A 27,386-nucleotide genomic window follows, 5' to 3' on the forward strand; every position below is an offset into this window, starting at 1 on the left:
AGTTTGGGTCTCTGTACATGTTCGCTGGCCACAAGCCAGAACTCCCTGAGTGGAACTAGACTTCTGATGGTTGTCTCAACTAAAAAAAGGCAGCAGAGGCCAGAGAGATAGCTCTAAACATAGGACTGTGCCCTCTGCCAGTGTTTGGGTTGAAGCAATGGTTAAGGGGAAGGTGCAATTTCCATTTCATGATCCTTTATGGGGACAGTGTCAGTGCTGACACTGACCATCTCTAGTCATTTCTTTTCTGGGGGGCTCTATTTTTGCCATCCCAATTAGAAAACATGACACAGAGCAGGACACAATATACATTCTGAGGATGAAGAGCAGGGAATAAATGGACAGATTCACCTCTGTCCAAAGAGGCTGTGAAGGGCTTCCCTGGTGGCGCAGTGGTTGAGAGTCCGCCTGCCGATGCAGGGGACACGGGTTCGTGCCCCAGTCCGGGAAGATCCCACATGCGCGGAGCGGCTGGGCGCGTGAGCCATGGCCGCTGAGCCTGAGCGTCCGGAGCCTGTGCTCCACAACGGGAGAGGCCACAACAGTGAGAGGCCCGCGTACCGCAAAAAAAAAAAAAAACCCAAGAGACTGTGAAGCCTATTCTCCATATTGGTTTCACAAATACTGAATGAGCACCTACTGTGTGCACCTTTCCACTGTGACAGGTGTTAGGGCACAAAGTAAGTGAGACTCAGTTCCTATTTCAAGTTGTTCACAGTGTGCCAAGAGGACAAAGAGGCAGTTTGATTTTGGTAGTTAGGGGGGGTATTTCTGACCTAAGCCTTGAACAGGAGTTTGGCAGACTGAAGGAAGGCAGAACGTAACAAGACAAGCAAAGGCCCAGAGGCTGTTCTGGGAGGGATGGTACTCTGGTCTGGCTGCAGCTCAGCTGCCATGTTCAAAGCTTCCAAATCTACATCTCTAGCCCTTGCCCAGCCTGAATACCTACTCCTGGTATTCAGGAGTTGCCATCTGCCTGTCATACAGGTATCTTCACTTGAAACATAACTTGTCCATCTTGAATTCATGATCTTCTCTCCCATATCCTCCTTCTTGTATTCTCTACTGCAGTGAATGGCACCAGCCATCCAATCAGTTCCAAAATCCTAGGAGTTCCTCCAGATCTTCACTGCCCAATATGGTAGCCAATAGCCACAGGTGGCTATTTAAATTAAATTAAATTAATTAAATGTAGTTCCTCAGTTGCACTGGCCACATTTCAAGTGCTAAGTGGCTTATGTGGCTAGTGGCTGTTATATTGGGCAGCACAGATCATAGTACATTTCCATCACTGCGGAAAGTTCTATTAGATACCATTGCTCTATACCTTTCCCATAACCTCACCACCAACATCTAAATAGTCATAAAGTCTTGTTGAATCTAATTTCCAAATATCTCTTGAATTTTTCCATTTATCCCCTGCTCATCTGTACTGCCAGTGCCTTAGACTAGGACTTCATTTATGGCCTACTATTACCATCGCTTCTTTTTTTTTTTTAAACATCTTTATTGGAGTATAATTGCTTTACATTGTTGTGTTAGTTTCTGCTGTATAACAAAGTGAATCAGCTATACATATACATATATCCCCTTATCTCCTCCCTCTTGTGTCTCCCTCCCACCCTCCCTATCCCACCCCTCTAGGTGGTTACCATCGCTTCTTAACTGGCCTTTCTACCTTCATTTTCATCCTTTGCCAATTAATTCCTCACTTCTGCTAAAAAGAGATTTTTTTCAGAACAAGAACCTGGTCATGTTGCTCCCAATTTAAAATTCTCCATGGCTTCCCAGCCCCTTCAGGTGGGGGTCTCTGCTCAGCAGCATGGCACCCACAGCCCTTTGAGAGCCAGGACTTGGCTGTCTCATCTTCTCCAACCTCTACTCTCTCCATTTCCCCCTGGGCTCTAAGCTCTAGCCAAACTAGATGACTGGTAGATAGGATACTCCTTAGGGCCTCTCTACAGAGGTTCTTCACTCTTTCTAAAATTTATTTTACTCACTTTGCTTTCCAGCCTTCTCTATCTGGCTAACTTCTACATGACTTTCAGTACCCATTTCACCTTCTCATGAAGCTTCCCATGACTCCTCCCCACTTTAGGGGTCCCTTATAATGAAATTAATTCCTCCCCAGCACTATCCCCAATGTATACCCCTTTGACCTATGTATGTGTGAATGGAGATCTTACAGGCTTGTATTTTGATATTCTTTCCCTGTGAAACCACAGGGCAGGGCCATCAACAAGACTGTGGGTTGATGCAATCTCCCCTAAAGGACATTCCCAGTGTCATCCATCTGAAGACAAGACAAGTTCATGTACCAGAAACTAGGGCTTGGAAGGAGGGTCTGTCTCAAATAGGAAAGGAAATTTCTGTATCTCTCTGGACCTTGGTAACCATGTCTGGGCTTCTGGAAGCTCAGATAAACCTGCGGGTGCTCTGTGATGATAGGGAAGAGAAAGCATCTTCCACTAGAGGCAGCTCTACAGCAGGGAAGGAGGGTAGTTATATTTTGAAGGAGTTAGTTATATTTTGTCAGATTATCTAGTTGCTTATTATGGTATTACTTTTCTGCTTCTCCCCTAGCGTTCTGTCAGGTCTTGTTTAAATATTTCAGCCCAGACTCAGCTGTTACTTGGAGGCTTAAGGGAAAAAAATTGAGATTATACTTAGGCTAGAGCAATAAAAGCAGTGCAGCGCCTCCCTGAGGCCAGTGTGTTGGTGATAACGAATTAGTGCGAGAGATTCCCCTAAAGATGAATCACATGGAAAAAGGCAATCGCCAAAAGGAGACCAAGCACTCCTCCTCTCCACTACCATCCTGTAGGATCTGCATTGGCTTTTACTAAGGAGTTGGAGGGTACTTATTGCCTTGCCCTCTCTCCTGTATTCCCAGTGCACTCTTTACAGGGCTTGCATGTTCATGTCTCACTGTCACAGTTGGGTTTTCCAACACACTATATAGGCTCCCCGAAGGGCGGAAGTTGTGCCACATCACTCTTGCCCCAGGACTGAGCACCGGGACTAGCACTTGTTAGGTGCCTAATACAATGCTGGTTGAATGAATGGGTCAGAAGGCCAGCAGCAGTGAAGGCTGAAAAAAGATGTGGGGCCAGAGGGTGGAGGACCTGGAATGCCGCTCTGAACTCTAGGCTCTATGCATCTGGGGGTGGAGGTGGTGAAGGAGTCACTAAATTTTTTAAAGTAGTCATGTTTGCGTTTGAGAAAGATACCTTTTGGAAGGATATAAAGGATCACCTAAGCATATGGTTGAGGGCAAGGTACTACCAGCAAGATGACAGGAAGATATTTAAAAGATCTAAGAAATTGTAAGAATTATTTGGATTTAAAAAATAATTGAAGAATGCATTTTCAAAATCAGAATATAGTTTATTAAGACCAGGGAAAATGGAGGAAAATGCATTATTTTAGCTTATGTAGCTGTTAAAATCATCTCTTTAAAGAAATCTCCTTTGGATGAAAATATACTTTCTGCTTTTTTCAACCTGGAAATATCACCTGCATTACACTGAAGGAATAATTGTGCTTAAATTTTTTTTTAAATTGTGCTTAAAATTAACATTGGCCTGGAATTTTTTCTGAGGATGAAGAGTCAGTAATTATCCCTGTGGAGTAGCTGGAATAATCTAATATTCAGAAAAGTTCTGACACCTTATACATCATTTCAGGAAAGACAAAGTAAGCTTCAATTTATATTCATTTCAGTAATCAAACAGATATGAAACACGGGAGTGATGAAAAGTATAGTCACCATCCATATTAGGTCCACATGCCTATAAGCATCTTGCTAATAATATTCTAGTAATTATTACCTGAGATATTTCCATATTTTAAATTGCTCAGTAAAAATAAAGTTACTTGTAGCTTGGATGATTTTATCTCTCTCTTCACAGTGTTCATGGACAATTACATAAATGGCTTCACCTCACTTCTGCATCTAAATATATCTACATTATTAAGAACTATGGTGTTATTCGTAGTTAAAAGAATTGACAATATCCTTGAGGCTGAAGATCCACAGAAGGATGGATGATGGATGGATGGATGGATGCACAGGACATTATAATGGCTGTGCCTAAATGGTTTCCATGTTTATTATAGATAGCAAGCTTCTTATGAAATACTTACTTCTGAACATGTTTGTCTACAGTATTTGTATTACTTTGGCTTTTAAATTCTATTTTTAGTTACCCGTAGACTATGTACAATACTTACCCACATCTTTTTGAACCACATTTTTACATATATGAATATTATATAGACGAACTTACAATGCACATACCCAAAAGCCACATATTTTCTATCTAGATAGGGAGTTGCTTGTAGTGTGATGTAGAATTGTGACCCATTGCTGTGATGGCCTTTGTTGACCATTCCAAGAACTCCCCTTTTATTATGAGGAATTGAGAAGTTTTCATCTAGAAAAGACAATATGCAATAGGTCACTAAAATATTTCTATTTTCTTGATTGATACTAATACATAAAGCACAAACAATGCTTGGTAACAAGGGTTCTCAATCATATTTAGCAATATATTCCAAATTGTAAATATTCTATTTGTTTCATATTACTTTCACTCAAGTGGGCTGTTAAAAAAGAGAAGCTGGAAAGTCTTAGACCTATTTGAGCATTTACCTTTAGTTTATCATTAATATAGCTAAAAACAAGTGTGCTAAGAAAATAGATAATGTAAAAGGAAGAACTTGAAATTAATAATATAAAAGGAAGCACATACCTTTTTTTAGGAATAAAAGTCAGCAAACATTCTTGTATTGTTTTGGCAGTAATATTTTATTCAAACTATCAATGTGATATTAAAAATGACTCCTTGCAAACAAACAAACAAACAAAAAAATGACTCCTTGGAGAAACCTTTCACAGACACACCCTTCCCCTCACAGCATCTTCTGCAGACCTCTATTATAGTCTTTAAAACACTTTATGTAATTGTTTACAGGCTGTTTCATGTTTGTGAAGGCAGGGGCTTTATCTCATCATCGCTTTACCCCCAGGGCCCCCCTAGCACATTACTTGGCACATGTGTGGCCTTAAATATTGATGATGAAAATAAGTTAATTTATGCTTATTTTTAGTAGTCTTTAAACAAATTTTAATTTCAAACCTTATATGGGTTGACCAAGATTTTGTGGAAAGTGATTTTTTTAGTGTAAGATTAATAAGTAAAAAGAATTATATGGTGATTATTGGGCCACCATTTTCAGGAAGAACCATTTCCAGCATGAAATAAGATTTGCCTCCAAACTCAAAAACACAGAAGGAAGTAATAGAAGAGAAATTCAGTAAAAGTTTTCATTCAATAACTTTATCAAATTCTGGGAATAATTGAGAGATATGAATATTAACTGTCAAGATTTTCTTAAACTGCAATTGCTGACTATTCTCATTTTAAGTTTCAAAGCTAAGACAACAAAGCAATTAAGCCATATCTATGGTGGTTACTTTTAGCTTGTTAAACTGCACACTGAATAAAGACCTCTGAAATCTTATGAAATGAAAATAAAGTATTTTTGTGCAAATATATCTTTATAATTACATTGATACTCCATATTCATTTCAGTGGAATAGAGAATAGCCCATTAATTTCACAGAAAATCACATGGCATAGAAATCTGCCCAAGCAGAGATTCAGAGAGTTTTAACAAAATGGTATTTGTCATTGCTCTTAGATATTATGATCAATTTTTCTTAAATTCTGAAAGTAACTGGAAAGAAAATTTATACAGTTATAACATTTTTACCAAAAATTATGTGATTATGGGAGAACTTTTAAAGCATTAAGGGTTTAACTTTGTTTGAAATAGAAATCAGAATTCACCTGCTGAAGAAAATCAGTTTCTGAATTTATTTAATATAAAACTCATTCTGATGTTTATAATAAAAGCAACTACTGCTTTCTCAAGTTTGGGGAAACTGCCTCTATTCTCTCTGGTAAGGGAATAAGCAGACAGTTTGGGACATTTCTATATAATTTTCTGAAGACAATAATGTCAAGTAGAAATTGGACTTGAATCCTGCAACATCAATTTTTTAAACCTACTGCCCTAATTTTACCAGCATATTTAAATAATAATAGCTATTCACTAATTACTTATTGTTATATAAAAGTAAATTGGGTATGCTCCCTAGCATTCTTAAACTGCTTTAATGAAATATTTTATTTTTTATATTTTTAATTGAAGTATAGTTAACTTACAGTATTATATTAGTTTCAGGTGTACAGCATAGTGATTCAGTATTTTTACAGATTATATTCCATTAAAAGTTATTACAAGATAATGGCTATAATTCCTGTGCTATATAAGACATCCTTGTTGTTCTTCTGTTTTATACATAGGGGTATGTATCTCTTAATCTCATATCTCTACCTTGCCCTTCCCCCCTTCCCTCTCCCCTCTGGTAACCACTAGTTTGTTTTCTATATCTGTGAGTCTGTCTCTGTTTTGTTATATATTCATTTGTATTATTTTTTAGATTCTACATATAAGTGATAACATACAGTATTTATCTTTCTTTGACTTATTTCACTAAGCATAATATTCTCTCAGTCCATTCACATTGCTACAAATGGCAGTATTTCATTCTTCTTTATGGCCGAGTAATATCCGATTGTATATATATATATATATGTGTATATATATATATATGTATGTATGTATGTGTATATATATATATATATATATATACACACACCACATCTTCTTTATCCATTTATCTGTTGATGGACACTTAGGGTGCTTCCGTAGCTTGGCTACTGTAAGTAGTGCTGCTTTGAACATTGGGGTGCCTGTATCTTTTCAAATTAGTGTTCTTGTGTTTTCTGGATGTATACCCAGGAGTGGAATTGCTGGATCATATTTTAGTTCTATTTTTAGTTTTTTGAGGAACCTCCATACTGTTTTCCATAGTGGCTATACCAACTGCATTCCCACCAGTAGTGTACAAGGTTCTTTTTCTCCACATCCTCTCCAACATTTGATATTTGTAGACTTTTTGATGATGGCCATTCTGACTGGTGTGAAGTGATACCTCAGTGTAGTTTTGATTTGCATTTCTCTAATAATTAGTGATGTAGATCATCTTTTCACCTGCCTCTTGGCCATCTGTATGTCTTCTTTGGAAAAATGTCTATTCCGGTCTTCTACCCATTTGATAGGGTTGTTTTCTTTTCTTTTCTTTTCTTTTTTTGATATGGAGTTGTATGAGCTGTTTACATGTTTTGGAGATATTAACCCCCATCGGTCATATCATTTGCAAATATCTTATCCCATTCAGTAGGTTGTCTCTTTATTTTGCAGATGTCTTCCTTAGCTGTGCAAAAGCTTTTAAGTTTAATTAGGCTATTTGTTTATTTTTGCTTTAATTTCTTTTGCCTTAAGAAACAAAGATGCAAAGCAATCTACAGATTTAATGCACTCCTTATCAAAATACCCATGACATTTTTCACAGAACTAGAACAAATAATCCTAAAATTCATATGGAACCACAAAATACCCCAAATTGCCAAAGCAACCTTGGAAAAAAAAGAACAAAGCTGGAGGTACCACCCTCCCAGACTTCAAAATATACTACAAAACCACAGTAATCAAAACAGCATGGCACTGGCACAAAGATGGACACATAGATCAATGGATCAGAATAAAGAGCCCAGAAATAAATCCATGCACCCACGGTCAATTAATCTATGACAAAGGAGTCAAGAATATACAATGGAGAGGAGAAGAGGAGACAGTCTCTTCAATAAGCTGGGAAAACTGGACAGCTACATGTAAAACAATGAGATTAGAACATGCCCTCACACTATATACAAAAATAAACTCCAAACAGATTAAAGACCTAAATGTAAAACCTGAAACCATAAAACTCCAGATGAGAACATAGGCAGAACACTCTTTGACATTGAAATATTTATTTTAAAACATGTTGATTGTGTACATGACGTTAGGAATAAATAGACAAGTGTTTATCAGTACTTGAATAGATAGATTATTTGGGTATATTCATAATATTTAACAGTAGTGAAAATGAGAGAATTCCAGCTATAAACGACATGGTTGAATCTCATAGGCAGTGATGAACGAAAGAAACAAGACACAAAGAATGCCTGCCATATGAGTCCATTTATATAAAGTCCAAAAATAGTCAATAACTCTGTTATTTAGGGATCCATACACAAGTGTTTAACAAGAAAAGCAAGGAAGAAGTCAGGTTAGTGGTTACCTCTAATAGGGAGATGGAGTTATTATTGAGGATGGACAAATGGGGTGCTTCTGGCATGCTGGCAGCTTTTCTTTCTTGACAAAGATGGTAATGTGGGGGGTTGCTTTATAATTTTTAAGTTTTTTTAAATATATTTTTAAAAATATTTTTATTTATGTATTTACTTGGCTGCACCTGGTCTCAGTTGCAGCATGTGAACTCTTAGTTGCAGCATGTGGGATCTAGTTCCCTGACCAGGGATCGAACCCAGGCCCCTTGCATTGGGAGTGCAGAGTCTTAGCCACTGGACCACCAGGGAAGTCCCTATAATTATTTTTAAATTGTACATATGCAGTTTCTCTATATAAGATAAATCTCACAATTAAAAAAAATGAACAGCCCTTAAATGGCTACCCAGACCACATTATCTTCAGTTCTTATTTCTACTAAAAAATACTTTTGCATAACTTAGTTGCATTATTGAATATTGACAGTGCATCAGGCTCTCTGCTTTTTATTAATGTTTACTTTCATTTAAAGACAAGGAGGGACTTCCCTGGTGGCACAGTGGTTAAGAATCCGCCTGCCAATTCAGGGGACACCATTTCGAGCCCTGGTCCAGAAAGATCCCACATGCCGCGGAGCAGCTAAGCCCGTGGGCCATAACTACTGAGCCTGGACTCTGGAGCCCGTGAGCCACAGCTACTGAAGCCCATGCTCCTAGAGCCTGTGTTCTGCCTGTTCGCGCCTGTACTTTATCTGTTTAAATGTCAGTCTGTACAAAAACACTAAAATCCTGGAGTGTGGAAACTTGGTCACATTATCTTTGTTCCCTAAGGTCCTAGTACCATGTCAGCACCTAACTAAGAGTTTAAAGTTCTATGAATAAATAAATGAGTGGTGTCACTTGAATGATTTCATTTGATAAAGCTGTCTCCACATGAATTTAGAAGGAAAACTAGCTTTTACTTTTCCCTTTTCCTTTGGCCATTGATTATTTTTTAAACCTTTTCATTGTATTAAAATATAGACACAAAAAGCCATGGAACACTATAGTTAGAATTATTGTTAAAGTTATTATAAGGCAAATACCCTTTTAACCACCATTCTGACCAAGAAAAAGAACTTTGCCAGCCTTCCCTCCCCAGGTTCTACCTCTATCCCTTTCTTTTTTTACACTTTATCTGTTAATGAACCTAAGCTATTTCACCTCTAGAATTTCTCCCAGGCCAGAGTTTGCCGATTGCACACACGGTGCAGTTCAACAGGTTTCTCTGTTCCCTGTCCTGTGGGTTCTGTGCTAATACTTGTGTTGAAGATGCAGATTGTTTCACCTCGATTGATATATTAGGGAGGGAATGACTTGAGCATGATGAATCTCACCCCTGCTTTAACGCACTTCCCTCCAGGAGAACCACCAGGCGAATGCAGGAAACTGCCTCTGCTGAACTGAGCTAGCTACCCAGGAACACACACACCTCAGACGTGACCAGCCACATCCGTCACCACGTATGAGCTGCGTCCACCCACATCTGGAGTTACAGCTTCCCTCTGGCTGCAGATAATGCTCCTTCCGCCACCTCAAGATCACTCACAAGCTGCAGCTCTTCCCATGCCACCTCCACAGATGTCAAGGAGTTTTCAGGGTAAAGTGCCTTATTTATTATGGTTCTGATGTATTTCTTGACCACATAATATATATAAAACTGTGTTACTGTTTTTATTAGGTTATTAACTTATTTATTAATGTGTCACCGAGGAAGTTTTTTTACCTCAGTTTTGCCATAAGTCCTGTGGTTTTCATTTCATGATTTTACATAGCACAGATTTTTAAGAACACATTATAGCAGAACTGACTGCATTTCTCGCAAATTGGAAGCTAGATCCAACAGCTTCATCAGACTCTTGTTCTATCCCTTTGGTAGTGTGTCCTTTCAACAGAAGGCTCATACTGTCTGATTGTCTCTGTTTTTGTGAAGTTAGCAGACGCTGATGCAGCCAATGCCTACATCCATTATTTCTCTGGAGGCAGCGAAATGGTGACATTCTAATTTTATTTTTCCTTTCCATTATTAATTGGAATACTTTTATAACAAGATGTCTCCCCTTATCTACAGTTTGGTATAGTTCCTATAGGAAAGGCAAGATAAATGCTTGATTCTTTACCTATATTTATCAGTTTTCAAGATAATGAATTCATTTCCTATCATTCCCCCAGAGGTGAGCAAGTAGGTTTTATTTTATAATATCATTATGAACTCATGGATTTAAAACATTTGTTGGGTTTGAATCAACTGTAATTACTATTCAAATTATTTCATCTTTGGCCAGTGAGAGACTCTTCAAATTGGCTCCTGAGCCCTTTGCCATGACCCCAGTAAATCTTTAATAGCGCTCCTGGCTATCTGATGCCATGATAGCATGACTGAGGTTCCAGGCTCATTTCAAAATTTCCTGTCTCAGAACTGGAATCTGCCATTTGTCCCAGAGGCCCTGGTTTCTTTAATCAAGAAATGACATTTCAAAACAACAATCTAAATTCCAGGAGTCCATGTCATTACTCGGCTGGTCATTGTTTGCAGATGAATTCCATGGGCAGAACTATAGATACAGGTATAGATTAGATATAGATATAGATACAGATATGCTACTTCTTGAATTTAAAGTGATATTTCAAATTCAGGACTATGGAATATTTTACTTATTAACCTCTGTCGTATTTCATCTGTATCTCCTTTCTTCCACATTGAAGATTCCAGTTCTCAAGGACACAGGAAATGATGAAATTAGAAATTCCCGTAATTACTTACTTGTTTTTTCCTACATTATATATATAACAATCTCAAAATAATATTAATAATACCATCACCAGTAAAATTTACTGAAAATAGTTTAAAATTTTGCATATATTCTCCCCATTTCTTTCATTTAAAATAAATTGTTAGACTAAGCATATAGTCATTGTATACCATACTCTCACCCTTTTAATCCGCATTAAATTTTAGTTTTATAAGTAACTATATGATTAATGCTCACCACCAGTTCTTCTTTCAGGGTCCCTCTTGTAATTTGGCTGAATGAAACTCATGCTACAGTCACTGATTCCTCAGGAAGGACTCATGACAACACTGTTCCCTAAAGTTTTACATGTTGATAACTCTGTGTGCCCTTTATAACTCAAATTCAGTTTGACTGGATATAAAGTCCCCAGTTCACTTTTCACTTCCTTGAGCATCCTAAATATATTACTGTATGTTCTTCTGGCATACGAGGATGATGATAATGTACTTTTCTTCCCCTTATAAATCACTTGCTGTGACTCACTACCTGCCCACAGAATTTTTTTCTTTTTCTTTAATATCTAATAACGTTAGTAAAATATGTCTGGTGTTGGTTGTTCTGGTTCAGTATTGTCCGGTACCTGTGTGTTCTTTCAGTAAGTAGTTTCAAGTTTTTAAGCAGACATTTTTACTTGAGGTATAAACATGCAGTAAAATGCATATGTCTTAGATGTTCACTTTGATGCCTTTTGACAGTTGGGTATAGTTGTGTAATCACCACCCAAAACAAAATATAGAATATCAAATCCTTTTTTATTTCAGGAATGTTTTCTTTAATTATAATTCTTAGTGTTTGTTCCATTCCCTTCCATTGGTGTAATTCCTTAGGAATACTTATCATCTGTATGCTGGATCTTCTCTTTCTGTCTTTATCACTTTCTTGTAAATCCTTTTTAGCTTTCTTCATCTCTTTTTGGTTTAAAAAAAATTTCCTTATTCTCCCTTCTACTTCTCTTATTTTTTTATTTTTGGGCTATGCCACATAGCATGTAGGATCTTAGTTCCTTAACCGAGGATTGAACCCATGCCCCCAGCATTGGAAGGGCAGAGTCTTAACCACTGGACTGCCTATTTGGTCTTGTGTTCCTTCTAATTTGTTTGTTTCTGAAATTTTCTTTTATTGTTAATTCTTTTCTCTAGTTCTGTAACCTCATGTCTAAAGCTTCCTCATTTTGATTTATGAGTTCTTTCCTGTCTTATATCATTGTCTTCATGTCTTTTAGCTCGTTTTGAAATTGTTACAGTTTTGCTCTGTTCTGTGAGCCTTCTTTCTAGGGTACTTTCATTATCTGTAGCGATGTTACTGTGCTCTTTTTTTTTTTTCTTAAATAATCATGAAAATTTCTGCTGCTTTTTAATGCAACTTTAGTTTTATGTAAAATTAGTATTCCTCAATGTTTAGAAGTAGGTGTGGCTTTAGAAGGAAGGTAGTTTTCCTAACTTCACAAAGTTCCCTCTTCTGCTATTTTCATGTGTTGTTCAGCTGTGTGGCAACTTGCTTTCTGAGATTTCCTGACTCTTTTGCCTTTCCCTCTTTATCACTGTTGTCCCGATACCTGCATAATTTTTATTCCATTCCCAGCACTTCTTCCTTCCTGGAAGAGAGGCCTTTCAGATCGGTTTTGAGAGTTCGCAGAGGTTAGACTGCTCCAGCCTCCTCAAGCCTTATGAGGGGCTCCATGCACTCAACTGCTATTGCCTATTGTGGAGTTCTGTATTCTCAGCTCTGTCAGATGCCCTGCTTTCTCTCACATACATGCTGATACCATGCAGATTTTGTGGCTGTTGGTAGTTTGTCCTTACCTGTTTATATTTGGAATTCATGTAGATACCTTGTCACCTAGTTTTGTTGTGTTATCCATGGGTCTTTAGTTTTCCTATCTAATTTTTTTTGTCTGTATTTATGTTGGGATTTCAAAAAACTAAAGAACTATGCCACCACCACTATCATCTTTCCAGAATCCCCAACAGCAGTCTTAGTAGGATGATTATCAAGGTACCCATTCTAAGTGTGGGCATGGCAAAGTACAAGCCTTAAAAATGTAAATTCCCTTCTACCCCTACAATCCTAATTCTAGACACTTATCCTAAAGAAATAACATAATTAGGCAAGTGAAAAATTTTATGTACAAAGCTGTACTGAACTGGACTGGGATGCCTTCCCACCTACCCTATTTTAAACTCCCACTTTTAGTATGTGTACTTGTAGTATATTACCCCAAACACTATCTAATTTGGGGTTGTGAAATCATCCAGTCCTGTTAAATTTGAATAATCAATTAAAATGTGACTGACAAAATTTAAAGATACATACCTTCAAATGTTGGTCCATAAATTGACTCTCCACCATCTCCTTTTCCAGCAACTATATCTGAGAAACAGCAATAAATAAACATTAACATTCTGAGACTAAAAAAGAAAATACAGTAATGGCAGGGAAAGAATGCTTTATGATTCCACTTATAACAATAACTAGAGTAAGTTACCTAATTGTTTAATATCTATACCATGAAAATATTTCTATAATGATTTCACTTGTATTTTGTAAGTAGTTTTACATTTATGATCCCATTTTTTCCCCTCATAACTCTGAATAAGTTAAATTTAATGCAAAACCTTTGAAATGATGAAGTATTAAATTATAATTGTGGTCACGGTTTAAAGAGTGTGTGTTCATATAAATTCTGCTTATTTCACAAGTTATTCCATGATAGATCTTGCTTTTCAGAAAAATGGAAAGATTAAGCTAAGAAGGTGAAATAGGAACAGTAAGGTCTTTTTAACACAAGAATAAAAATAGGTACTCTAAAAAGAATTAATGTTCAAATTTTTATTCCTTGCCCTATGGTGATATAACTCATGTATCTGGTATTTTAGAAAAGAAGTTCCTTTGTAATATAATGAGGTTTTTTAAAAATGATATTTATAGGACTTGTTTCACATGATATGCATTATATGCATATTTTGGCTTAGGCAATGATCCTACTATAAAAATCCTCCATGCACAAGTTATTTTATCAATTCACAGCTACCAGGGAAGCAAAGCTAGCTTTAATGAAACTAGAGGTCTCTGAGGTCTGTGTTTTCCCCATCACCCCCTTTACTTCCTTCAGCTCTGTAGACCACCCTCCTTGAATAGTGCGCAATAAATAACTGTTGAAGGACCGTGCCATTTAAACTCAATATGAGCACTTTATCTATAATAAAAGAGTCTGTGCTATTTTAAAGAAATCTGATGCAAGCATGGGGAGAGAATTTATGCAGGACAGGGGCATATAGCATTTAAATTATACTATTCATAAAGCTGGTTCAGAAGTTAACTGATAAACCTTAAGTCTCTAGCTACTCTGCCTGATACTTCTGCCCCCCCCCACTCACTCCCCAGCCTATGGCTATTCTCAGAAGCCTGCTGCAGTAGCCCCAGGCTAAATCCAGGTGTGCGGAACTTGAATGTCCTCTAGCACCAGTTCCTTCAGCTCAGGCAAATCTACCCAGGTGATTCCCCTCCCCTGCTAACTTATGTAAACACCAGTGACACTCCCTTGCCGTCTGTCTCCAACACATGCCATTACTCTTGCCCTTTGCTTTAGATCTCCCAGGTGAATATTTTATATTGACACCATTTCGATCAGTATTTAATATTTTTTGTGTCCATAACCCACCCCCTTGAATTCAGCTTTGGATATCTAATATTTCTATACTTCTGGCAACAAATTCAGCAATGCAGAATAGTGGTTAAAAGTAAACTTCAAAGTCAGATGATTTTGATTTCAATCTTGATGTTGGTTACCTTTTCCAAAACTGTTTCCTCATCTATATAGACAGGGATAATGGGAAGTGCCTCCCAAGTAGTTCTGAGGGTTAAAGGCAGTCATGTAGGGAGAGCACATGGTGTGGTGCCTGGCAGAGTGTCATGCTCCTTCATTAGTGGCCATTATTATTGTGCAGCATCACACACTTATGGAATGTATCCTCTCATTATCATCTTTACCATCATTCTGATGACCATGATGATGATAAAATGTATTAAACTATATCTCAAGAGATCCTTCTAAAGGCAGTAGGGCTATGGGAGCCACAAAGAGGCTTAATAACTGCCAAAGTGGCTTCATAACTTGGTATCTTTATTAACTTCATACTTCAGAAATGAACAGAATGTATATTTCCTGTTTAACTATCTGTTCATTCATTCATTCATTCTTTTAACAAATTCTTAAAAAGCATCTACTATATGCCAGGCACTGTTCTCCAACCTGAGGATATAACATTGAACAAAACAGATAAAAATCTCTGCCCACATGGAACTTATATTCTAGTGAAAAGAAACAGACAATCAATCAGTTAACAAAGAAATATTAATAGTATGTCCAGTGGTGAAAAGTGCTAGGAAGAAAAATAAAGCTGGGTAAGGGGATAGGAGAGTAGCAGAGAAGGGGGTGAGGAGAGGTATATGAAGAGGAAGGTGGCAGTTTTTGAATAGGGTGGTCATGTGGTCCCTGCTGAGATAAACTCAGCAAAAATCAGAAACAGATCAGGGGTCGATGCAAGGGCATACATGGAGGAATAGCTGGGTGTAGATATCTCAGGCAAAAGAAACGACAAAAGACCTCAGGGCACACATATGCTTGATGTGCTAAGGAACAGCAAGGAGCCTAATGTGTGGAGCAGAGTGAGCAAGAGGGAGAGGTCAGAAGATGAGATGGGCTTGGGGGGAGAAGGACGGCTGTGTGGGGCCTGTTGGTCCCAAAGGGCGAGCAATAGTGCCTGGAAGCATCCTAAGGCACAACACCAAACCACACTTAGCTCCTGTACTCCGAAATTCTACTCACAGCCCTGTGGGAATCTGACATCTGAAGGAAGAGAATACTTAAAAAGCTTGGCACTTTCAATATACCATGTCATTGAATCCTCACCACAACCTGTGATATTATAATTATGATTAAGAAACTTATTCAGAGATGACAAGTGCCTTATCCAACATGGTACAACTTGTATGTATCAGTTTGGATTTGAATTTAGTAACCAGAATTTCTTTTCCAAACTGTCCTTAAACATCACTGCCTTGTGATCTGAAACCATGACCTGAGACCTATACACTTACTATTTGGAAATTTTACTTCAAATAAATAGACAAGTAACATGGCCTACTTTTCCCAAACTTTGCTCTGGGGCTCACAGCGGTGAGGGAAGGTCTAGCCAAAAGCAAAACAAAGAAGAACACAGCCTCCGGAAGCCCAACACATCAGAGTCAACACTGAACTAAGTATCAGGAGACACTGATATGGGCCCTTTTTTTTTTAATTATTTTTTTTAATTAATTAATTTTTTTTTGGCTGCGTTGGGTCTTCGTTGCTGCTTTGGGCTTTCTCTAGCTTCTTTGGGCTTTCTCTAGCTGTGGTGAGCAGGGGCTACTCTTCACTGCGGTGCACGGGCTTCTCATTGCAGTGGCTTCTCTTGTTGCGGAGCACAGGCTTTAGGCACGTGGGCTTCAGTAGTTGTGGTACGCGGGCTCAGTAGTTGTGTCTCGCGGGCTCTAGAGCACAGGCTCAGTAGTTGTGGCACACGGGCTTAGTTGCTGCGCATCATGTGGCATCTTCCTGGACCAGGGCTCAAACCCATGTCCCCCACATTGGCAGGCAGATTCTTAACCACTGCGCCACCAGGGAAGTCCCGATATGGGCCCTCTTGAGGATTGTTTTATACTAACGAAAAATGGAGAACAGTCTAAATGTTCACCAATGGGAAATTAATTAAATTGGCATAGCACTATGATGAAAAATTAGGCAGACCCTAAACATTTTATGTGTTTATGTATATTGACATATGAAGATGAATACTATATAAAGTGAAAAATAATAAGGTTAGAAAACAGTATTGGTGATATCTTATTTTAGAGAAACTGAGGAAAAAACAGTTGATTTACATACAAGATACTTGGAGTAAATCTACATTTTCCTCCTTATCAGCCTCAGAATGTTCCAGATTATAGAAAAATAATGAAGCATTATTAATTTAAGCCCCTGCATATTTCATCAAGTTCAAGCAAATCGCCTTCCACGCTAAGCCAATTAATTCTAAATTGCTGCCCGATTGCTCCCTAAGAGATATCTCCTAAAAAGCCTCCAAAATTTAATTTTGTGCTGCTCCTCAGGCACCTAGTCTGTGTAAAGCCAAAGGACTGACCTGAATAGAAAGCAAAGATGCAGACCAAAATGCTTTAGATCTTACTTCAGTTGTAACAGTGTAACATCTTTGGTGAGAAATAAGCTGTTTTTCTTTCATTCTGTTTTCAAATTCCCACCTTTAGTATGTTTCTTAAAAGCACTGTATTTTCTACATACACCTTTTTTTTTAGGTGAGCATTTAAAATTATCTTTCGGTTAAAAAAATGTTATCCTACTTTTTTCTTAATTTTTGAATTTTTTTTTAATACAGCAGTTTCTTATTAGTTATCTATTTTATACATATTAGTGCATATATATCAATCCCAATCTCCCAATTCATCCCACCACAACCCCCGCCTCCCCGCTTTCCCCTCCTTGGTGTCGATACATTTGTTCTCTACATCTGTGTCTCTATTTCTGCCTTGCAAACTGTTCATCTGTACCATTTTTCTAGATTCTATGGCTTAATGTACAATATTTCTTTTTCGCTTTCTGACGTCACTCTGTATGACAGTCTCTAGGTCCATCCGTGTCTCCACAAATGACCAAATTTCGTTCCTTTTTATGGCTGAGTAATATTCCATTGTATATATGCACCACATCTTTATCCATTCGTCTGTCGATGGGCATTTAGGTTGGTTCCATGACCTGGCTATTGTAAATAGTGCTGCAATGAACATTGGGGTGCATGTGTATTTCTGAATTATGGTTTTCTCTGGGTATATGCCCAGTAGTGGATTGCTGGGTCATATGGTAATTCTATTTTTAGTTTTTTAAGGAACCTCCATACTGTTCTCCATAGTAGCTGTATCAATTTACATTTCCCACCAACAGTGCAAGAGGGTTCCCTTTTCTCCACACCCTCTCCAGCGTTTGTTGTTTGTAGATCTTCTGATGATTCCCATTCTAACCAGTGTGAGGTGATACCTCATTGCAGTTTTGATTTGCATTTCTCTAATAATTAGTGATGTTGAGCAGCTTTTCATGTGCCTCTTGGCCATCTGTATGTCCTCTTTGGAGAAATGTCTATTTAGGTATTCTGCCCATTTTTTGACTGGGTTGTTTGTTTTTTTTAATATTGAGCTGCATGAGCTGTTTATATATTTTGGAGATTAATTCTTTGTCCGTTGATTCATTTGCAAATATTTTCTCCCATTCTGAGGGTTGTCTTTTCGTCTTGTTTATGGTTTCCTTTGCTGTGCAGAAGCTTTGAAGTTTCATTAGGTCCCACTTGTTTATTTTTGTTTTTATTTCCATTACTGTAGGAGGTGGATCAAAAAAGATCTTGCTGTGATTTATGTCAAAGAGTGTTCTTCCTAGGTTTTCCTCTAAGAGTTTTGTAGTGTCCGGTCTTACATTTCAGTCTGTAATCCATTTGGAGTTTATTTTTGTGTATGGTGTTAGCGAGTGTTCTAATTTCATTCTTTTACATGTAGCTGTCCAGTTTTCCCAGCACCACTTATTGAAGAAGCTGTCTTTTCTCCATTGTATATCCTTGCCTCTTTTGTCATAGATTAGTTGACCATAGATGTGTGGGTTTATCTCTGGGCTTTCTATCCTGTTCCATTGATCTATATTTCTGTTTTTGTGCCAGTACCATATTGTCTTGATTACTGTAGCTTTGTAGTATAGTCTGAAGTCAGGGAGTCGGATCCCTCCAGCTCCGTTTTTTTCCCTCAAGATTGCTTTGGCTATTTGGGGTCTTTTGTGTTTCCATACAAATTTTAAGATTTTTTGTTCTAGTTCTGTAAAAAATGCCATTGGTAATTTGACAGGGATTGCATTGAATATGTAGATTGCTTTGTGTAGTATAGTCATTTTCACAATATTGATTCTTCCAATCCTAGAGCATGGTATATCTCTCCATCTGTTTGTGTCATCTTTGATTTCTTTCATTACTGTCTTATAGTCTTCTGAGTACAGGTCTTTTACCTCCTTAAGTAGGTTTATTCCTTGGTATTTTATTCTTTTTGTTGCAATGGTGAATGGGATTGTTTCCTCAATTTCTCCTTCTGATCTTTCATTGTTAGTGTAAAAGAATGCAAGAGATTTCTGTGCATTAATTTTGTATCCTGCAAATTTACCAAATTCACTGAATAGCTCTAGTAGTTTTCTGGTGGCATCTTTAGGATTCTCTATGTATAGTATAATGTCATCTGCAAACAGTGACAGTTTTACTTCTTCTTTTCCAATTTGTATTCCTTTTATTTCTTTTTCTTCTCTGATTGCCGTAGCTGGAATTCCAAAATTATGTTGAATAATAGTGGTGAGAGTGGACATCCTTGTCTTGTTCCTGATCTTAGAGGAAATGCTTTCAGTTTTTCACCATTGAGAATGATGTTTGCTGTGGGTTTGTCATATATGGCCTTTATTACGTTGAGGTAGGTTCCCTCTATGCCCACTTTCTGGAGAGTTTTTATCATAAATGTGTGCTGAATTTTGACAAAAGCTTTTTCTGCATCTATTGAGATGATCATATGGTTTTTATTCTTCAATTTGTTAATATGGTGTATTACATTGATTGATTTGCATATATTGAAGAATCCTTGCATCCCTGAGATAAATCCCACTTTATCATGGTGTATGATCCTTTTAATATGTTGTTGGATTCTGTTTGCTAGTATTTTGCTGAGGAGTTTTGCATCTGTATTTATCAGTGATATTATTCTGTAATTTTCTTTTTTTGTAGTATCTTTGTCTGGTTTTGGTATCAGGGTGATGGTGGCCTTGTAGAATGAGTTTGGGTTCCTTCCTCTGCAGTTTTTTGGAAAAGTTTGAGAAGGATGTGTGTTAGCTCTTCTCTAAATGTTTGATAGAATTCACCTGTGATGCCATCTGGTCCTGGACTTTTGTTTTTTGGAAGATTTTTAATCACAGGTTCAATTTAATTACTTGTGATTGGTCTGTTCGTATTTTCTATTTCTTCCTGGTTCAGTCTTGGAAGGGTATACTTTTCTAAGAATTTGTCCGTTCCTTCCAGGTTGTCCATTCTATTGGCATAGAGTTGCTTGTAGTAGTCTCTTATGATGCTTTGTATTTCTGTGGTGTCCATTGTAACTTCTCCTTTTTCATTTCTAATTTTACTGATTTGAGTCCTCTCCCTCTTTTTCTTGATGAGTCTGGCTAAAGGTGTATCAATTTTGTTTATCTTCTCAACCAGCTTTTAGTTTTATTGATCTTTGCTATTGTTTTCTTTGTTTCTATTTATTTCTGCTCTGATCTTTATGATTTCTTTCCTTCTACTAACTTTGGCTTTTGTTTGTTGTTCTTTCTCTAGTTCCTTTAGGTGTAAGGTTAGATTGTTTATTTGAGATTTTTCTTGTTTCTTGAGGTAGGATTGCATTGCTATAAACTTCTGTCTTAGAACTGCTTTTGCTGCATCCCATAGGTTTTGGATCATCATGTTTTCATTGTCATTTGTCTCTAGGTATTTTTTGATTTCCTCTTTGATTTCTTCAGTGATCTCTTGGTTATTTAGTAATGTATTGTTTAGCCTCCATGTGTTTGTGTTTTTTACATTTTTTTCCCTGAAACTGATTTCTAATCTCATAGCGTTGTGGTTGGAAAAGATGCTTGATATGATTTTAATTCTCTCAAATTTACTGAGGCTTGATTTGTGGCCCAAGATGTGATCTATCCTACAGAATGTTCCATGTGCACTTGAGAAGAAAGTGTAATGTGCTGTTTTCGGATGGAATGTCCTATAAATATCAATTAAATCTATCTGGTGTATTTTGTCATTTAAAGCTTGTGTTTCCTTATTAATTTTCTGTCTGGATGATCTGTCCATTGGTGTAAGTCAGGTATTAAAGTCCCCCACTATTATTGTTTTACCGTTGATTTCCTCTTTTAAAGCTGTTAGCATTTGCCTTATATATTGAGGTGCTCCTATGTTGGGTGCATATATATTTATAATTGTTGTATCTTCTTGGATTGATCCCTTGATCATTATGTAGTGTCCTTCCTTGTCTCTTGTAACGTTCTTTATTTTAAAGTGTATTTTATCTGATATGAGTATTGCTACTCCAGCTTTCTTTTGATTTCCATTTGCATGGAATATCTTTTTCCATCCCCTCACTTTCAATCTGTATATGTCCCTAGGTCTGAAGTGGGTCTCTTGTAGACAGCGTATATACAGGTCTTGTTTTTGTATCCATTCAGCAAGCCTGTGTCTTTTGGTTGGAGCATTTAATCCATTCACATTTAAGGTAATTATCAATATGTATGTTCCTGTTACTGTTTTCTTAATTGTTTTGGGTTTGTTTTTGTAGGTCCTTTTCTTCTCTTGTGTTTCCTACTTCCTGGACTTGGGTGGCTATTTTCTTTCCCATGTTAGTGAAGTTTTCGACTATAATCTCTTCACATATTTTCTCAGGTCCTTTCTCTCTCTCTTCTCCTTCTGGGACCCCCTATAATGTGAATGTTGTTGCATTTAATGTTGTCCCAGAGGTCTCTTGGTCTTCATTTCTTTTCATTCTTTTTTCTTCATTCTGTTTCACGGCAGTGAATTCCAGCATTCTGTCTTGCAGGTCACTTACCCGTTCTTCTGCCTCAGTTATTCTGCTACTGATTCCTTCTAGTGTATTTTTCATTTCAGTTACTGTATTGTTCATCTCTGTTTGTTTGTTCTTTAATTCTTCTAGGTCAGGTCTTTGTTTAACATTTCTTTCACCTTCTCGATCTTTGCCTCCATTCTTTTTCTGAGGTCCTGGATCATCTTAACTATCATTATTCTGCATTCTTTTTCTGGAAGGTTGCCTATCTCCACTTCATTTAGTTGTTTTTCTGGGGTTTTATCTTGTTTCTTCATCTGGTACATAGTCCTCTGCCTTTTCATTTTGTCTATCTTTCTGTGAATGTGGTTTTCGTTCCACAGGCTGCAGGATTGTAGTTCTTCTTGCTTCTGCTCTATCCTACTTGCTTGTATTACTTTTTAACCTGCAATATTCCTAGTAACACACTTTAGATTTGTTTATTTTAATAATCGGGGAATTTTTTTAAAAAAGTATGAATATCTTAATTCATCATTTGGCCATATAAAACATCCTTTAAATATATATGTAACATCTAATATTAAATATATCTAATTCTATATGAATTTCACAAAGGCAGATAAACAAAAGTTTGGACATTTTGATTTAATGTTGCAACTAAGTTGTATTTAAGCTTTTAAACTCACCTCCTCCTTGTATCCAACCATTCCGTACCACTCGATGAAAAATGGAACCTGTGTAATGTAGCCTGATGCCACTTCGGGAAAACCCTGCTTTTCCTGTGCACAGGATCTGAAAATTTTTACATGTTTTGGGACATGTATCACAATACAGCTAAAAATAAAGAGAAAAGGTTTCATAGATTAAAAACTTAACATTTTGACAGAGATTCTCACTCCCCCCAACTTATTAAAAAACAACAACCAAAAACTTCTTACCTCAAAAATCAATCTTCCAATTGGATAAAAATCAATAGAAATGTCCAAGAACACAAAGTCATGCTATTAAAATTAGAGAGAAGAAGGTAATGCAGGTCAGTGTTTTAGCAGAAAGTTTTAGAAATGACCAAAAATATAATAGAATAATGTTTTCAGTGATAAGATGATTGACAGCATTAACAGTAGATAATGTAACAGTAAAATTAAAAGGATGACTTAAGGATGTTTGTTTCATTATACCAAAATTTTACTACCTAAATAACATGCTTTTTAAAACCCTTAAGTGGTAAAGCTCTGAATCACATTAACCTATCACACAAGACTGACAGCACATGGCCTATATATCCACTGCATCACAAACTGGGTGTGGAAAGGAACACTGGTCATTCCCTCTAGAAAAAGCAGCAGACTGGGAATTCTTTTCTTTCCTGAGTAATTCTGGGAAAAGATCCAACATGAGCCCATGGATTTGGTTACTGTGTGTTCTGGATTTTCAGAGACTGCACAGATTAGCTGAGCAGAGCCAGGCCATAGTCTTTCTGAGCAGGAAAATAAGGCCACTATATGAATAGGAGGTACCATACCAGGGGTAGGAAAGAGAGGATGATGTGCTTTTGAGTTATTTCATTCGTGACCTCATACTCCCAGATACCTCCAGCTCTTGTTTTCAATTGACATACTTTCTGGTAGAGACAACTAACATTTGTGAGCCCTTGTCTAGCCCTACAAAGAGGCATCCAAAGTGAAAACACTGTTGTCCATCACAGCAGCATTCATTTAGGGAGCAGAACACATCTAATGGAATACATTTCAACTCTTAGGCACCATTCTCATATATAAAAATGCTGCCTGATTTAACAAGTACATAATTTGCCCTGCCCTATTTCTTAAGAATCTAGGAGGCATAAATGAAATCACTTTTAGTTGTATCACTATCATTATTTTATGTCGCTCTAAGCTTTTTTTTTAAATTAAAAGACTGAAATAGTATTGTAATATCTGGCATCCAGGAATGAAGTATTACATCCATACTTATTATAATTAATTGTTTGTGCCTCTAAGCTTCTGTACTACAAGTTCTTAATTATAAAAGAATATTATAACTTTAGAATAAGAGGCATAATATAGTAAACTTCATAGGTTTAGGAGGAAAAAGGACATATTGCAAAGTCATAATTGATTTCTGAAGTGAGTGAGTCCATTCAGACATCATTAAACTTCCCTGGGCATCAATATATTCTCTTTATGTGGTTGTTAAGAGTAGATAATTCTAAAAATTCTAATGAAAAGAGAGTGAGTGTGACACGAGATAATGTCACCTCGCAGCCAAACCTAATTGTCTGCTATATCGTTCCAAACCAGAAGTAAACAAGTCCCTGGGTTTTACTCAGCACAAAAAATCTAGCCTCTGTGCAAAAAATCCAAGGATTTTCTCCAGAATCTGGGTCCTCTCTCCTTACTGCCACTAATTAATTCAGGCTGTCATTATTTCTAGCTCACACTACTATAGCAGATTTCCAAATGGCCGCCCTGCCACCAAGCTTTCCCCACTGTACCGTTTGGTCACAGCCCTAAAATTTTTTCCGAAACACCAAAGAAGATGTTGTCATACTCTTGATGAAAAGTTCTGTTGGCTTGCTTCCTTCTGGATGAAATCTAACTAACTGGTTAAGAGTGGACAGTAAGTTCAACCTTTCTCTAGTGGATCTGGTTTTGGGGTTTGTTTGTTGTTTGTTTTTTTTAAACATCTAATCACCTTTCCTATTTGAGAAACTCCTCACAAGGTTGCACCAGCCTTTGGAGAACCTCCTCTCTTTCCCCGCTATGTGTGAGCCAGGGTGTGGGGATATAACCTGGGCTCAACTAGTCAGGTGCTCCTGCCCAGGGCCTTAGATGTCTAGGAAGTGACGAAGACCCAAGGAGAGCTGAGAAGTTATGCTCGGTGAAGGCAGCATTAGGGCCATTGGGCACCCATGGCAGCATCCTGCCTGCACATTCCTGGGGCGTGACTCTGGCCATGTTTTCCTGCTGCCAGGTCTCCCTTGGTTCCTGCCTGCTTTCCAAAGCTGGTTCTCCAGCTTTCCTGTCAATTGTGAGGTTACCAACATCCTTTTTTTTTTTTTTTTTTGCAGTATGTGGGCCTCTCAGTGTTGTGGCCTCTCCCGTTGCGGAGCACAGGCTCTGGACGTGCAGGCTCAGCGGCCATGGCTCACGGGCCCAGCCGCTCCGCGGCATGTGGGATCCTCCCAGACCGAGGCACGAACCCGTGTTCCCTGCATCGGCAGGCGGACTCTCAACCACTGAGCCACCAGGGAAGACCCCCCAACATCCTTTTAATACATACTTTTTCTCCTCAAGTTAGTGAGAACAGCTTGGTACTGTTGGCACCAAGAATCCTGACTGATTCTCATTTTCCCAGTGTCGTTTCCCACTAATTCTGGCCTCCCTGCTGTCCCCTGCCATTCCCAGAGTACACCATGTACTTCTAGACTCCTGACCCTTTGGGAATGAACTGCTATGAATGTTAACTTCCTCCCCACACCCTAGAGTTTCAAGCATTTTCCAAGTGCATTGTTTATTCAACAAAATATTCACTGAGCACCTCCAATGTTTCAGATTCTGTTCAAGTCAGTGGTTGAACAAGGGTGAACGAGACAAGGTCTTTGCCTTTGCACAACTCAGATCCTAGCACTGGGTCTTTATGTAGGCACAGGCCACCATGGGCGTGAAATAATTTTCAGCATGTGGTAGCTGTTGGCTACAAGGTTTCTGAGCAAAATTACATACTTTTACCTCTATTGCCATTCCACCCTGATGGCTATCTCTTGCTCTCTGGACCTCATGCTTCCTAGCTGTCCTCTGCCATTGGAAACCTCCCCAGTGCCATAGCTTGTCTAGTCCTGCTCTTGACAACTATGTGTCATGCTTTAAAACGTCACCTTCTCAAACTTGCCATTCTCTAGTGCAGTAGCTGTCACTTAGGTGTTAGTATTAATTAAAATATTTCATGCTAAAGGTGAATGAAGGATAGGCTTGACCTTCTCTGAGGGGGAAGGTCTTAATATTTTTAAATAGATGACAATTAATGCATATAAGCTTCTAGCGGGGAGTAGAAATGTTTGAACAGGGATGATCTTCTCCCGATGCCATCTGCCTGCTGTGAGATAGGCTTGCTTTACACACCACCAAGCCAAACCCTGCCATGAATCCTTTGCAACTGGATCATAAGGTCACTGAGAACTTAACCTAGTCTCTTACTCTTTTATATTCCCTTTGCTAGGTTATCAGTAATTAATGGTCAATCAATGTAAATGCTCAAAGATTCCACTATTTTCCTTTAAAAAATTAGGGCAACTTGCCTTCGTGTCTCTTAAGAATTTGGCAGAATAATCCATAGTAAGTGCTTCATAAAGTGCAGGAGGCTTAAAATCAACTATATCCCACACTTTGTGGGCCCATTTCTGAAGATCAAGTGCGTCACCCAGGAGCTGATCGTTAATAAAACACATCACATAGGAAGAATATTCCCAGACTTCATTCTTAAGTTCCTGTAAAGGAAAAGGACCAAAAAAATGTAGTGGGGGGTGGGGGTAGGGATGGGGGGGAACTTAGCTAAACCCACAAGCTAAAGCTTGAATCAACCCTAGGACTGAATCTTTAAAATATATTTTTTGCCGTCTTTCAGAATTTTGATCTCAAAGGGAATTTAAGAACATTTTCAAGACTCTGACGGTGTTGAAATCAAAGAATGACCTAACAGTGATCTTTAAAATGGTACAATCTTAGAAAATAGATGGTAATCTGGTAATAAAAGTCTGTGTGCATAGCATACTTGTTATATTAATTTGAAAACAAAATGCATTCTTTTAGCTTCATTTCTGAAGCACATTTTACTGTAGGCATAGTTGGTTAGGGGTCCTAAATAAGACATGGTTTTCAATGGGAAGGATGGAAAGAATGCTTTTTTGATGGAGGGAAATCAGACCAGGTGAGGAAATGCCTCCTGAGGGCCAGCAGCAGTTTGCGGGGCACACCAGGGGCCGTGAGGAAGAGAACTCACCTTCCATAACAATTTTTTTTTTTTAACTCAAGTAATTTATTTATTTATTTTTTGGCTGCGCAGCATGTGGGATCTTAGTTCCCTGACCAGGGATCAAACCTGTACCCCCTGCAGTGGAAGTGCAGAGTCTTAACCACTGGACCACCAGGGAAGTCCCTCCTTAACACTTTTAAGCCCTAAGCCCCTAAGAATGAAGTGCATTGGTGTTTTTATCCATACAGCACTGCCAGCCAACCTCCTAAACCTCAGTGTGTGGCCACTGAATAATGTGGCCTCTGAGTAGATCTGGTTTATTATTACCCAGTGCCAGTCCTGGCAAAGCCATGCATCATCTGGGACAGCTGTTCTCCAATTTTAGTGGGCAGTCAGAATTACAGTTTCCTGAGCCCCACCCCAAGTTTCTGATTCTGGGGTGGGGCCTGAGAATCTGCATTTCTAACAACATCCCATGGGACGCTGCTGCTGTGGCTGGTCTGGAGACCGCACTTGGAGAAACGCCGGTTTGGGGAACGGTTTGCCTTCAGCTGCCAGTGTGCTCCATTCCCCGCTCTTCTCTCAGGAGGAGTTCGCTTCAGATTCCTCACTTCCTAAACTTGTTCATGCTGAACTGTCAGTCGCTGAGCCTATGGGTCAGTACTCCCTGGAATGTTGAAAC

At 38.1% G+C, this 27,386-nt stretch overlaps 1 protein-coding gene across 1 annotated transcript in view; it reads right to left on the reverse strand.

The window, feature by feature from the left end:
- The window catches only part of PPIL6 (peptidylprolyl isomerase like 6), a 34,754-nt gene that overhangs the window by 1,923 nt on the left and 5,445 nt on the right, over window positions 1–27,386 (reverse strand). The window contains exons 3-7 of the mRNA XM_022554144.3: window positions 26,031–26,219; window positions 22,672–22,734; window positions 22,420–22,567; window positions 13,391–13,447; window positions 4,301–4,436 (exon numbers count right to left, since the gene is read on the reverse strand). Coding sequence (XP_022409852.1) covers window positions 4,301–4,436; window positions 13,391–13,447; window positions 22,420–22,567; window positions 22,672–22,734; window positions 26,031–26,219 — 593 coding nt within the window. The remainder of the gene's footprint in view (window positions 1–4,300; window positions 4,437–13,390; window positions 13,448–22,419; window positions 22,568–22,671; window positions 22,735–26,030; window positions 26,220–27,386) is intronic.

The sequence above is a fragment of the Delphinapterus leucas genome, chromosome 12 (assembly GCF_059928025.1).
Source record: "Delphinapterus leucas isolate spDelLeu-1000000601 "Yukka" chromosome 12, BTC_Dleu_Yukka2, whole genome shotgun sequence".
Lineage (NCBI taxonomy): Eukaryota > Metazoa > Chordata > Mammalia > Artiodactyla > Monodontidae > Delphinapterus > Delphinapterus leucas.